This window comes from Artibeus jamaicensis, unplaced genomic scaffold (assembly GCF_021234435.1).
Source record: "Artibeus jamaicensis isolate MK-2021 breed Jamaican fruit bat unplaced genomic scaffold, CSHL_Jam_final contig_452, whole genome shotgun sequence".
In the NCBI taxonomy this organism is placed as follows: Eukaryota; Metazoa; Chordata; class Mammalia; order Chiroptera; family Phyllostomidae; genus Artibeus; species Artibeus jamaicensis.
Genome location: NW_026521837.1, coordinates 19,353,812 through 19,368,650, shown reverse-complemented (window position 1 = coordinate 19,368,650; position 14,839 = coordinate 19,353,812). Strand labels below are relative to the sequence as shown.

The 14,839-nt window shown below is 39.1% G+C and overlaps 1 protein-coding gene across 5 annotated transcripts in view; it reads left to right on the top strand.

Annotated features, from left to right (window-relative positions):
* Positions 1-14,839, top strand: part of SLC9B2 (solute carrier family 9 member B2) — a 48,488-nt gene that overhangs the window by 6,891 nt on the left and 26,758 nt on the right. For 4 of the 5 annotated variants that reach the window (XM_037167914.2, XM_037167913.2, XM_037167912.2 and 1 more), the window contains exons 2-4: positions 9,088-9,234; positions 9,906-10,086; positions 11,672-11,842. In XM_037167914.2, the coding sequence (XP_037023809.2) occupies positions 9,148-9,234; positions 9,906-10,086; positions 11,672-11,842 (439 nt within the window). In that variant the 5' untranslated portion in view covers positions 9,088-9,147. The remainder of the gene's footprint in view (positions 1-9,087; positions 9,235-9,905; positions 10,087-11,671; positions 11,843-14,839) is intronic. The other variant, XM_037167915.2, reaches the window with a different exon arrangement.

Below are 14,839 nucleotides of genomic sequence, written 5' to 3'. Positions count from 1 at the left end.
AAACATCAATGCGTGGTTGCCTCTCACACGCCCCCTACTGGGGACCTGGCCCACAGCCCAGGCAGTGCATCTTAACTGGGTATCAAACCAGCGACCACGTGGTTTACAGGCCAAGACTCAGTCCACTGAGCCACACCAGGCAGGGCAGCATTCTTTTATTCACATCTTGTTACATATTATTTTACTATGTGATGATTCAACCAAATCACTATATCAAACAAATAAAATAGTAGTTTGCTCTTGATAATGTGGTCTCCTGTGGTTGGTATGCCAAACACTAACAAATAAGGTTCTTCTCATCAAATAAGGAAATTACTGAAATGATTAGAAAACATTCCTAATCATTTCAGTAATGTCATTGTCAGGGAACTTTTAAGCCCTCCTCTTTGCTTGATCTGAATTCCTCACTGCTGGGGAACTATGACATTCAACCAACTGAGCCACACCCCTCAGGGTTCCACTGGGGAAATGAACATTAGATCGGAGTTCATCAGCAGAGCCCAGAACCTGGAAGGTTTCTGGACGTTCTGCATAGAAATACCAAATGAGACCAAGAACCTGTACTTTCAGTGCATGATTGGTTGAATATCGAAGGTTGGAGATTTTGTTATTATAATCATTACCGAGCACTTAATAAACGGTTGTGGAGATGCCCCTTGCAATGCATGAATCCAGCCCGTAGAGTACTCCAACAGTCCATGTGAATTCTCAATAAGACCTCCCCATTGAATGTCAGCCTGTACATGTGACAGACAGAAAATAACAAATAACTAGTCTTTATCTATGTGATGACCTATGAGCAGGAGTTCCATTGATAGCAGTAAGCATACTTTACTTGACCAAAAGCCTATGGACATTTGCAAATTGATAGTTGTTTTATTTCCTCTGAAACATCATAGAAAGCGCTTTTAAACATTTAGATTACTAAAATAAGCTGAAAACGAGAAGGCTGATTTCACAAACATCACTCTGTATGTGAACGCCTACTTACAGAAGCGGTTTCCCAAGTGCGCTTCACTTGCCGGGAGAAGCAGGGGCGAGTGGTCAGGGCTCCGGGGCTCCACCTTTATCTGTCCCACTTGTTGCATTTCAGGGCAAGGTTTTATTCAATAAAAGACTTTTGGCTTCAAAATATTCGAAAAGTATTACTATAGAAGATTCTAGGTCATTCCCCATCTTCTTTGAAAACCACAAAAACAAAAAATAACCTTCAATTGTGTCTAGTGGGATTAAGTTACCTAAAATCCAATTACCAGATTTTGTCTACAAAAAGTACCGTTGCTCTCTACAGCCATACTACCCTGAATGCACCTGATCTCCTGTGAAAAATACTATTGCCAAAAAAAGCTGTATCATTTTCTATTCTCTAAAACTTGAAGAATTGCATAATTCTTTTTAATATATTTTAAATTATTTAATACGTAAGAAAATCTTATCATACAAATCCTAATACAGAAATATAGAGAATAAAAACCATGCCAATTCTATTTCCCTCCCCAAAGGCAACTACTGTTAACAGACTTTTTTTCTATGCATATACATACACATACACATACACATAGACACTGCTCATGTTCTTGATCTATAGTTTTAAGTTTGGAGGAAAGGCTAAGGTGACTGTTCCTTAGAGGTCCACCGCTCTATGGCTTTGGTGGCATGCGTCCCTAATACTGGCAAATAAACCTCACATTAAGCCAACACAGTTGCTAAGTGTGTGGACTCCTTTAGGACATTCTGTTTACTGGGGATGCTGAAAAGAAGCATGAGTGGTTCACAGCGTCTGCACATGTTGTTTTGTTAGAGCAGTGTGGGAATTGCCTGAGGGTGTGGGGGTGTGTATAGAGGGGGGCAGAGAGGGGAAAACTAGGACAATGTAATAGCATCATCAATAAAATATAATTTTTAAAAAGAGGAAAACCAAAAAGGCTCAACTATCATAAGAGGGTACACACAGGTCTCATAGGGGGCAAGGGGGAGGGGGCAGGCACACCTATAATGCCAAGATAGGGTGACTGGCAAGTTCCGCCACTTGGCCCTGTAGGACCTTTTCAACTTTTATTATTCCATTAAATGGTGTTTATTAGGTATTTTGGAGCCATCTATTTTTTCCATCCCAAACACCCACATCTCAGATTGACTCTCCCCCCATGGTTTTACTGAGATATAATTGACATATAACATTGTATTTGTTTAAGGTGTACATGTAATAATTTGATATATATATACACTTTTAAATGATTAGCACAATAAATTCAGTTAACATTTATCATCTCACATAGTTGAAATATTTTTTCTTGTGGTGAGAACTTTTAAGTCAAATCAATTTTTAACAGTTCTCTTGAACTATCCCTGGGAGCAAGGATTTTAAAAGACTTCCATCAACAACACGGAAAAAATAACTAGGGTTCATAAACTACAGTATTTCTAAATTAACATTGTTGAAAAACAAAGCATTTCACTGAAATTCATTTTCTGGATAACTGACACCTATTTTATTGAATACCAGATTTTTTTAATGAGATATTATCTTGTTAGGTAAAGATCAGCCAACAGGTGGGCCTCTTCCATCTGGGGACTGTCGGCCAGGCTGGATGGGCTCTTTCTCTGCTCTGGGGGGTCAGCTCTCTCTGAAGTGCTGTGGGGGGGGGGGCGGGGGCGGGCTAAGCAGCCGCATAGGTCTAGAACAGGAATTTGGATTATTTCTTTCAATGTGTTTCAGCATTTTCTATTTTCTTTCTCCCTGTCCTTCAACCCATTCTTCAACAAGTTGGCAGAGCTAATTAATTAGCTATCTTAGGGAAATAAATCTGAAAATTAAGGCTCAGAGGTGATGGCCCTGGCCAGGTGGCCCAGTTGGTTGGAGCATACACCAAAAGGTTTCAGGTTTGATTACCAGTCACAGCACATAACTAGGTTGCAGATCCAATCCCCCATCAGGGGGCGTACAGGAAGCAACCAGTCTGTTTCTCTCTCACATCAATGTTTCTCTCTCGCTCTCTCTCTCCCTCCTTCTCTCTGAAATCAGTAAACATACACTCAGGTGAGGATTAATGAAAACCATTTTCTTAAAGGAGTCAGAGGCGATGAAAACCATTTCCCCAGAAATAGCAAGTTAGAAAACTCAAGAAGAGAAGGGTAGTTTCGTGTGTTTGCACTTATTAGAAAAACTGTCCTGTGCTTCAGTCGTTAAGTGACCACTCTGGGACTTTAGACTGCGCATTGTGAGAACCAACCTTAATAAGTTTGTTCTCTGTTTTTGCTTGTCTCTTATGCTTTTAGATATAATTATTGCTAGTTTTCATAATGAAGAAATTTCTCAGAGAAAATGACTTTCTCAACTCTTTGCTTCTTTCATGGTCTGAAAGTCCTTGGCAAATTCTGGACCTGAGATTTTGTTTATTTGTTTGTTTGTTTGTTCGTTTGTTTGTTTCAGGACCTTACTCACCAGAAATTTTGAGCAAAGTAACCTAGCCCATTAAAGAACCTCTCGAGTAAATACCAAACACTCTGCTAGAGTCAGTTCCTCATGTGCGACATGGGCATTGTGAGCATTGAGTGGAAGCTTAAGCAAATGCCTTGGGGCTTAGAGAAAGAATCTGATGGAACCAGACTTTCCTTCCACTTACGGTGGTGAGGTGGGGTTAGAAACAGACCAGGAGTCATTGTACAGTTTGTAGAGTTTGCTGTGAGCAATCATTTACTTATTCATTCATGTATTCAATAAAAATGTTTACTGACCACCTGTAGTGTGCTAGTATAGCAAAGAAAGTAATGCTATGAAGTATTGTGTGTGGTCTCCTGTGTTTCCCAGACCTTCTGCATTTTGATGGGGTTGGAGACTCTTCGTCAAGGGTCTGTGAGTAGATGTCACTCTGGAGCCAAAATATCAAATACCAAATTCTTTTTATTTTAACGTTCTCTTTAAAGATACTCTCTAAACTATACTTTATATTTTAATGCCCTTTAAAACAAAATATTTCCATATCATTTTTTTCTTCTCATTTTCTTGAAGATGTAAAATCACCTCTGTAAACATCTGTTATGATGCAGGGCATCCCTCGGGACCCATTCAGGTAGGAAGGTTATTACTAAGGATTCGCATGGTAGCAAGTGGCAGAAACTGAACTGAAACTGGTAGGGAAGGTATTGGCTCACCTAACTGAAAAGAAGGTGCTTCCAGGTGTACCAACAGTGTGGTTATTAATTTGGAGTTTTCTTTCTCCCTTTCCATGTTAAGAATCTGCTTTGCTCTGTCGTCATTTTGTTCTTTGGAGGGCTTTCCTTGTGTGTCACAAGGACTGTTAACAACAAGTCTGGACTTCAGCAACCCCAGTAGAAAGAAAGCTCTTCCAGTGGTTCTAGTAAATACCTTAGAGCTGGCTCTTTGGTGAGTTATATATGGCCTGGTTCTCGTGACTGGGACAATCATGTGATTGGGAAGGAGCTCCCTCACTGGCCAGGCCTGTCCTCATCTCTGGGGTATTGGTGGAGCATGAGGTGTGGGGTCGTTGAGGATGACAGTCTCACGTGAACCACATCAACAGGGAATCAGGGAGATGCGGAGTCCAAAAAGCAAAGTTAGTGTACTGTTATCCAAAAAAGGGCATTCCCAAACTACAAGTATTCCCTATGTTTCCCCATGTTTTGTAGCCTGAGATTGCTGTCTTTTCTGTGTCTTTCACTGACAGCGCTCACTCACGTTGCTGTCAGTTTGCTTCTATCACAGTCTCCTTCTAGGTTTTAATTTATAACATCTTATTTTCCAAAGGTTTGGGAACCAGATGGGCAAAGTCACCAGAATTGTTTTCTTTTTTTTTTTTATTGCTGTTCAGTTACGGTTGTCCCAATTTTTCCCCCGTTGGTCTCCCCTGCCCCACGCGTCCTGCACTCCCACAGGCAGTCCCCACCCTGCTGTCCTTGTCCGGGGGTCCTTTACACGAGTTCTTTGGCTAGACCTTCCAGTTATTTCCCCCATTATCCCTCTACTCACTTTCCTCTGGTCACTGTCAGTTTGCTCCTTATTTCCGTCTCTCTGTTTCTGTTTTGCTTGTTTGTTTTGTTCATTAGGGTCCATTTATTGGTGAGATCATATGGTGTTTGTCTTCCACTGCCTGTCTTATTTCACTCAGCACAGTGCTCTCCAGTTCCATCCATGCCGTCGCTATAAGAGTTAATGGGCTTTGAGATGAGACCTCAAGTGTTTCCCTATGAGTAAGAAGTACAAACTTTTTAATGGATTTCATGACATTTCTTAGAACGCTTCAAAGGTCATTTTTACATATTTTCTCTCTGTCTCTGTCTCTCTCTTTGCCACGAGTGCCTCCTTAATACAGGAGATACTATTTTAATATCAAGACCCGGTGACTATGAATAGTAAATACTGTGAGCATGGTTGCTTCGAGTAAAGGTTACATTTTATGATTTCACTAAATTTAAGTGGTTTTCTGAAGTGAGAATGGTGGTATGTGTTCTTTCAGAAGTGTAAACATAACAGAAAATAAACAGAGTTAACTAATTAGTTGTAAGTTGTTTTCCTGGGATTATTAAAATACTGGTATCTTATTGTAGCTTTCTCCCTGCAATACCTCTCTGAGCTCTAATAAGTACTTTGGCTTCCACAGTGGAGACTATAGAGAAATAGGAAAAAATTTGTTGGAATACAAAGCTGTATAAACACCCACAGATAACATATACTGTGCAACATTCCAAGTTTTGATTGTTTATGTTAAAAAGAACCACAATGGAAATCAAACTAAAAAGCTTTACATAGCAAACACAATCACCAACAAACGAAAAGAGAATCCACTGAATGGGAGAAAATATTTGCCAGTGATACATCTGATAAGATGTTAATTTCCAAAATATATAAAGAATTCATACAACTCAACACCAGGAAGACAAACAATGAAATTTAAAAATGAGCAAGGGACCTAAATAAACACTTCTCCAAAGAGGATGTACAGATGGCCAATAAACATAGGAAAAAATTATCAACCTCACTCATCATCGGAGAGATGCAAATTAAAACCTCGAGTTATCACCTCACACCTGTCAGAATGGCCATCATGAATAAATCAACAAACAACAAGTGTTGGCAAGGATGTGGAGAAAAGGGAACGCTTGTGCATTGTTGGTAGGAATGCAGACTGGTGCAGCCACTGTGGAAAACAGTATGGAGTTTCCTCCAAAAGTTAAAAATGGAACTACCTTATGACCCAGCGATTTCGCTTCTGGGAATATGTCCTAAGAAACCTTAAACACTAATCCAAAAGAATATAAGCACCCCTGTGTTCACTGGAGCATTATTTATAATAGCCAAGATCTGGAAATAGCCCAAGTGCCCATCAGTAGATGAGTAGATAAAAAAATAATTATGGTCTATTTATACAATGCAATACTACATAGTCATAAAAAAGGAAATCTTACCTTTTGTGACAGTGAGGATGGACCTGGAGATTAATCATGCTAAGTGAAATAAGCCTGTCAGAGAAAGACAAATGCTATATGATTTCACTTATGTGTGGAATTTAGTGAACAAACTAAACAAACATAGTGGAGACACACACATGGGCACAGAGAACAGACTGGCAGCTATCAGCACGGAGGGACGTTGGGGAACTGGATGAAAGGTGAAGGGGTTAATCAAAACACATATATACTGTACATAACAGATAGACACAGACAATCAAGTGGTGGTAGCCAGAGGAAAAGGCGGGGAGGGTATAGTTGAAGGTGGACGAAGTGGTGGAAATGAGGACAGAAAGAGACCTTGCTTGGGGCAATGGGTGGACAAAGCAGTATGCAGATGATGTTTTATTGAGATGTACACTTAAAACCGGTATGGTTTAGCAAACCAATGTCACCCCAACAAATTCAACTGCAAACACCACAATAATATTAATCAAATAAATTTGTAAAAGCTTCATTTTAGCCAATAGTTTATGTCCATTAGAAATAATCGTTTATACTTTTCAGTCATTTAAAAATAGTCTTCAGGATTTATTGATCCTTTGAATTGTTCTTTTAGTCTCTAAGTCATTTGAATCTTCTCTGATCCTGTTCCCTTTCTTCTACTCACCCCAGAGACGTGCAGATAAAGAACAAGCTGACAGTGATCAGAGGGGAAGGGGCGGATAATGGGGGGAAGCAGGGGAGGGGGCAAGCCAAGGAACATGAATAGAGGACTCTTGTGCACAGAAATGGGGTGGGGAGGGAGGGCAGGGAAGGAAAGGGAGAGCAACGGGGGAAAAGGTGGGACAACTGTAACTGGACAACAATAATTTTTAAAGGAAATAAATAAATAAAAATATTCTTCATAAGTGACAGAGTTGCATGATATTGGGAATTTCATAAAGGAGGTGATTGCAGTGACACTGCTTAAGAGTTTCTATGTACTTGTTCTAATGAGAAAGATGAAGAAATGACCGTGATGGGTGTTATTAAATTATTCTAATCAAGGGGTTAGCCTTGAAAGGAAGAGGTAAAAAGCATAATAAATAAAATCAGTGGGATTAAGTTGTAAATTCTTCAAGACTCCTGAGGCCTTGTCCTGCTTGATAGGAAAAGCAAAAAGATTCTTAGAGAATGACGATAATTCAAAAGAAGGCGTAGGAGTGGCTGATAACCAACACAGTTACCATGTATGTGCCCGGTTGGAACCACTCTGGCCTCCACTGTATAGATAAGGACTTACTGTAGTTCCAAAGAGGCTGAGCAATTCGGTGTGTGATGGAGCTGAACTTGGGGCCCAGGTTTGTCTGCCTCCCGAGCCAGCAAACCTCCAATAGTGGCGTAAACAATTACTCCAGAGTTTGGCACCCTGAAACCGATGTAGCAACTCAAGGATGCCCTCGAGCAACCGGCTCCTCCTGTTTTACTTATCTATTGTCTTTGGTGTAGGACCTTTTAGTCTCATGGTTGAAAATGGCTGCTGGCCCTTTAGGCAGTGTATCTACATTTTTAGGAAAAAGAAAAGGAAACATCAGAGGGCAAAGAGTAAGCAGCACGACCCTTGAAAGCCTTGCCTTATTGTTTGAGAATGGAAGGCCCCCTGCGGGACCCCTACTTATATCTCGTTACAAAGAACTGGGACATGTGACCACCTCTGGCTGCAAAATGGCTAAGAATTGAAGTACTTGGCTCGCAACCAATATATGTATAGCATAGGAAGCCTAGGGTGAAGGGACTCAAGTTGGTGTTTATGGAAGTCTGCCTTATAGGTTTTTCAGTTATTTTGTGTCAGTTTACTTTTTTTTGACATAATGTAAACCTATAGGGAACAAAGAATGTGCTTCGGTTTCTTTGAATTGCCCACATTAATGAACAAGTGACTGCTATAGTACTTACTATGGTGTCTAAGACATTTTGGCTACTCAGATCAATGTTGTTGTATTTTTTTCACTTTAATTTAGAAATTACAACCAGAAAAGAATTAGTGATGATAGTTTCTCTGAAAATCATAGAATCCATAGATTTCTCTCTAGTGACTCATTTCCTCATATCAACATTGGGAAATTACCCAGAGTTTTCTGCTTCATCAAATTGGCCAATTAGACAAGAAAATTTAATGGTGGTATTACTTGGAATATTTTAAGTATAAATCACAAAAACAGGATGAGAAAGAAATCATATAAATGTACATTGGTCAGCCCGGACAGGTGTGGTTCAGTTGGTTGGGAGTTGTCCTTTAAAGCAAAACGTCATGGATTCCACTCTCGGTCAGGGCACATGCCCAGTTGAGGGTTCAGCCCCTGGTCAAGGCGGGTATGAGAGGCAAACAACTGCTGTTTCTCTCTCACAAAGACGTTTCCCTCTCTTTCTCCCTCTCTACCCCCTCTCTGAAAATAAGTAACTAAAATCTTTAAAGTGCTGTAGCCTAAAAGAAGTATAGTGGTCAACAGGGTTTTTTTCAAGAGAAGTAAAAGGTAAATAAGAATTAGGATAAGTTATTGTAATCAAAGAAAAGATTAGCAATTGAAAACTAAGAGTACTCTAATTTCAAATATTTTAACCATTCAGAGGTCTAAGGGGGAAAAAGTATCATTCATTCATTTAAATTGCTCAAATTGCTGTTTGTTTAAATCTCAGATTGCTGAAAAACAGATCTTGTTTGTTGTCCCTCTATCATCTTGTTCTTAATTATAAATCATGGAGGATGAAAGTAAAACAATTGAACATGAAGATTTGAAACCAACAGGGGTGAATCACACAGCTTCCATGTATCAAGAAACACAGGTAAACCTGTAATTAATGGATGAAGTACATCCCAAGTGTTTCCTTAAGGATTGCCTTATATGTTTCCAAATCTATGACACAAGTGTTTTCTCTTTATTCCCTATTGCTCAGTTAACATTCTCCCTATTCTTGATCCCCAAACTCATATAGTCCAGGGTAGGTGTGACTACCAGTTTTCCAAAATAGTCACTAGCAGCTGGCCCAATACGAGGATAGACAAATGAGAAGCCTGTGAAATTCACTGTGTTCCCAGCCTGACCCTTAGTATGGTTCTTTTATTGCTTAAATTCAAGTAGATGAATGAATGTGAATTGGTTTTTACCACAGACAGCTGTCTTTTTCTGAACCGTTTTTATATATTCACCAACTATTGCCTTGAATTATATCTTAAATAACTTAATTTCATAGTGAAACATGAAGTTTTACATGACTCAAGCATTTATAATGATACAATGGTACATTTATAGTGACTCAATGGTAAATATGCCCAACATAGTTCTTGTTCCAAGTATTAGCTGATTAGTGAATAATAAACCTGTGCATTTCCCCGGTGAGTGTTAGCTTTGATTTAGTAATGGACATTTGATTTTTGATGTGATAACTCAGTAACTAAAAAAAATGTATAGCAAATATGCAGCTTTAAGGATTTTTTTTAATTGCCTTAAACACAGGAGGAAACAGTGATGAACTTCAGAGGTATACATGGAAATGAACCAATAGGAGGAAGTAGTATTGTGAACACCAGCGAAAGAAGCCCACAAGAAACACCAGCTGAATCAAATCATTTGCAAAGACTGAAGCAAGCATTCACTTGCCCTCCACATGGCTTACTGGATAGAGTAATAACGAATGGTATGTAAATGGTAAGGATGAGTTCAGAAACAGTATAAAAGACAAAAAGTTGTTATATAATGGGAAATCTTAAAATAACACAGTTTAAAGGACAAAAGGAAGTTTAATTCTCTCTCACATCAAAACTCCTAGGTGAGCTCTGGCTGGTGTGGCTTAGTGGGTTGGGCATCGTCCTGCAAACTGAAAGGTCGCCTGTTTGATTCCTGTCAGGGCCCGTGACTGGGTTGTGGGCCAGCTTCCTGCTTGGGCATGTGCAAGAGGCAACTGATTGATGTTTCTCTTGCACATCAGTGTTTCTCTCCCTCTCTCTCTCTCCTTTCTTCCGCTGTCTCTAAAAATAAATAAATAAAACCTTTATAAAAGTAAAGTAAGAACTACTAGGTGAACAATTCACAATGGTAAGTTGCTCTGCTCCACATAGTCCTTTAAGGGCCCAGGCTGAAGGGCTACACCATCTTCTACTGCAGGCTTCCAAGAGCACTGTGGTCGCCGTTCCAGCTGCCAGGAAAAGAGCAAGAATCAAGGACCTTTTCTTTGTCTGTATCTGAGTTATTTCACAGGATTATGTTAGGAGTCCAATGAGAAGTGTCAGAAATCACTTGGAAAACAGAAAAGCACTACATAAGTGTTGGTTGTCATTTCCATTAGTTAGTGCAACTGTTTGAGTGAACTCAGCTCAGTCTATATTTCCAAATGAATCACATCATTTTATTAGTAGGGATCTTGGTTTGCAATTCAGCTTATTCCAATAAAGCTATTATTACTTAAAACATTTGGGATATATTTCTTTAGGACTTTATCTCAGCATGATTTTAAATATTGTTAGGTTTGAAATATTTTTGTCTTTCAAGAATGGATTTGGTTTTTCAAGGCAGCTGAACATCATTCTGATATCAATTTGGTGAATATGTGGATGTTCAAATCGAGTAACGCTTTCTTTTGTTCAGAAAGGAAGTGCACGTGTTAGTGTGAACGTGTGTGGGCATGTTATGCGTATTGGAGGATGTGCGGTATAGCAGGAGGAAGAAGGGGTTTGCAAATTGTCAGGTTTCAACCTGCAAGACAGGTTGAAAGACAGTTTCAAAAATTGTACTGAGGAGTGACAGCATCTTTGAAATAAATATATTGCCTCCCAGAGTAATTATATAACATGTTTGTTCTAGAATGTAACATATTTAATCAAGAAGTTATCTTTATTGAAAAATCAGTCTCACTTCTTTATACTTGTTTTTTATTTGGGAGCTCTCAAAGACATTTTTACCATTCTCAATTGGGAGAAAGGACACCAAGTATAATACATTATACTTTAGGCTCTAGACATGTTTTCAATGAAATTAAGTATGTTTCTAAATTAACATAAGAAAAAAATCTCAAACTTTTACTCCCTAAGTATAATTAGGGAGTAAAATTTTACTGCCTGAGATGTTGGTAATTACCTGGTTGTTCATATTACTGATGGTCTTCAAACTTACACATGGTTATAAGTATTTGCATATATTGTTTATTTAAAAAATTTAAATTATTAAATTTAAAATCTGCATATAGCAACTTATTAACAGAAACTAGTTTTCCTGGTTTGTTTCAGTTACCATGATTGTTCTTCTGTGGGCTATAGTTTGGTCGATTACTGGCAGCGAATGTCTTCCTGGAGGAAACCTGTTTGGAATTATAATCCTTTTCATATGTGCCATCATTGGGGGTAAAATTATGGGGCTCATTAAGCTGCCTACATTGCCTCCACTGCCTCCTCTTCTTGGTAAGTGCTAAACACATCCTGTCTTCTTCAGAGTAAGTTATGTTCTATGCATAGTAGTTTGGAATTCTTGGGAACTAAAGGAATAAACTATTTCTGGATTTCCTGCGATGGAGCTGAAAACTGATAGTTTAACTTTGAAGACTTTTGTGAGCCAGTTGTGAAAAATGGTGATTTCAAAAAAATTAAGTTATATATGAGGTCTGTCCAGAAAAAGTCCAGGCATTATTAATATAACAAGAACAGTTTGCGTGACATGGATGTAACCTGGCAGCTGAGGAGGGTGGACTAAAATGCGCATGTGTGAATGATGATGACTTCACTGTACTAGTCAGTGGGGGCGGTAGACACCACTGAGTGAGCATGTGTGTGGTGTGGCCATCGCATTCAAAATGACTGAGTAGAGGAAAAAATCTGTATCAAATTTTGCATTAAGCTTGAACATTCCCATGTGGAAACTATTGGGATGATTCAGCAGGATACAGCTATGGGCAAGTGGTGATTGACATCTTCATCAAGACAACACACCCACTCATGCATCACGTCTCACGCAGAATTTTTTGGTGCAACATCAAATCACCCAGGTGACTCAGCCCCACTACAGCCCAGATTTGTTGCCCTGCTACTTCTGGCTTTTCCCAAAACTAAAATCGCTTTTGAAAAGGAAGAGATTTCAGATAATCAATGAGATTCAAGAAAATAATTTGGGGCAGCTGATGGCGATTGGGAGAATTGTGTGAGGTTCCAAGGTACCTACTTTGAAGGGAACTGAGGCATCATTGTCCTATGTACAGCGTTTCTTGTATCTTACATCTTCTTCAATAAATATCTCTATTTTTCATATTACATGGCTGGATACCTTCTGCTCAGACCTCGTATACTAAAGAGTTGAGTAACTTGCATTAAAAGCATGAACAATAAATACTTAAAACTGATCCCAAGGATTTTACAACATTTCCCCTTATCTCTGTTCTTGAGATTATGGAAATACCACAGCGTGGTGTGGCAGTGCCCTTCTCTTTCCAGCTCCACGTTCAGTGACATCAAGTTCACAGTTTAACACAGGCCAGGGTGGGAGTATTTATAATTCAGAAATCAGCAAATACTACAAATCAGGACTTGATATACTGTAAGTTTCTCACATCTTTGACAAACAAGTGAAGTTCCCATACATATTTTCATTTACATTAACATAGCATATTCATTCATTATGAATTTCATTATTCATTAATATTAACATAAACAAAAATAAACACCAACATTTATGGTGACACTAATACTCACTTGTCAGTGAAGTGAGTGACTACTTTGTTAAATTTTTTCGTTAAGGACTTGCTTCAAAAATAACTTGGCGGTATTTGAAATAAATTGGACTTTTGTTGGTAGTTTTTAAATATTTTTTTAAATTTCATAATACAGTTTTTTTAAAAAATAATACACCTTTTCAAAGAAGGTGTTCTTTCCTCCACAACCAAGGAGAGGCTCCTGTGGGCATGGATGCAGGAGGGGATGCCTGCTGATTTGTAATCAGTGAGCCACACCAACCCGGACCACAGGTGAGGAGAACACGGCCCCAGGGAAGTTGGTTTCACATTCACCTGGAGAATAAAAAAATGCCCCCTTACCCCCTTTAAAACTCCTAAAGAAATTCTTGACATATTTTTTAAGTTCTTGTAAGAGTATCATTTCTTTGGATTTCAGGTAGTTATGTGCTATAATCAATCAATGACTGGTTTAGATCCACTCTTCAGTAGTTTCAATAAGAAAGTTTCAATAAGAAACTATTGACATATTAATGAAATGTAAGTTTAGTGCAGCATTTTTGGCTGGTAATTCATCAATATCTATAAAAATGATATACATACCTGGACCCTAGAGACTAACATTTCCACGGCTATGAATTATCCTGTGGATATACTTGCACAAACCTGCAAATACATAAGCTCCATACAAACAGGGACCATGTTAGTCCAGCTCACCTCTGTGTTACCAGGGAACCATAAGAGTACCATAAGGCTGGCATGCAGTAGGCACTTAATAAGTACCTGATGTATGAACTTGCCCATGAATTGGCCCCAAAATTACATTTTCAAACAATGAAGTACTATTATGACTATTAAAAAGAATAAGGCAAATATAGATGTGCATCATTGGGAATATGTTCAGAATATGTGGTTAAGTGGACAAAAACCTAAATTGTACAATGGTGTAAAAATGTGCTCCGATGTGAGTCCAACGCAGAGTGCACAGGCATGCAAACACATGGTGATTTAAGTAGGTAAAGAAACGTTCTGGAAGGGTGCAGAAGACACTTCACAGTGGAAACTTTTGGGGAATGAAGGTGGAAAGTTACAGTGGGGTTGGATATATACTTGTTACTTTACTTCTGCCTGTGATGTGTTAATTTTACCATGAGTATATATTGTTCTTATCACTAATCTTTTTAAAAGAGATACTATAGCCTAGTTCATACTTTCAAAAATTCTAGAAAGACCATGACTGCGGAATTCAGGACTTTGAGACCTTCTTCTAGATTAAAAGGCAGTGATGAGAGATGCCTGGAGGTGAATTCAGCTTTCTTGCCCGCAGGTGTCTGGAGCAGGTCACAACAAGCTGTGCTTGTAATTCATCTCTGTTCTCATAGCTTACACACACAAAGCACCTCGGTTTAGTAAATGCATTTGGTCCTTTAATGTGTGGGTGGGTATAAGGACATAGTGAGAGGGGGACAGGAGCCTCACAGTTCCTAGTGGGGCAGTCTTCCCGTAGGTAGGAATGTGTGATACCAGCAAGGGCAGAATCCTCTCACGACCACTCAGCTTCCTCAGTCACACCCAACTACTTGCAAATTCCAGATTATGTCACACTTTCTCATCATACCTTGGAAGAAACTTCTGTGCCTTCCATAAACTTCTCTGCTCCCCCAACCCTACCTCCTTCCCCCTTCCCTTCCTTTGGACTCCTGGGACTGACTCATCCTCCTGTCTCAGCTTATGCTTA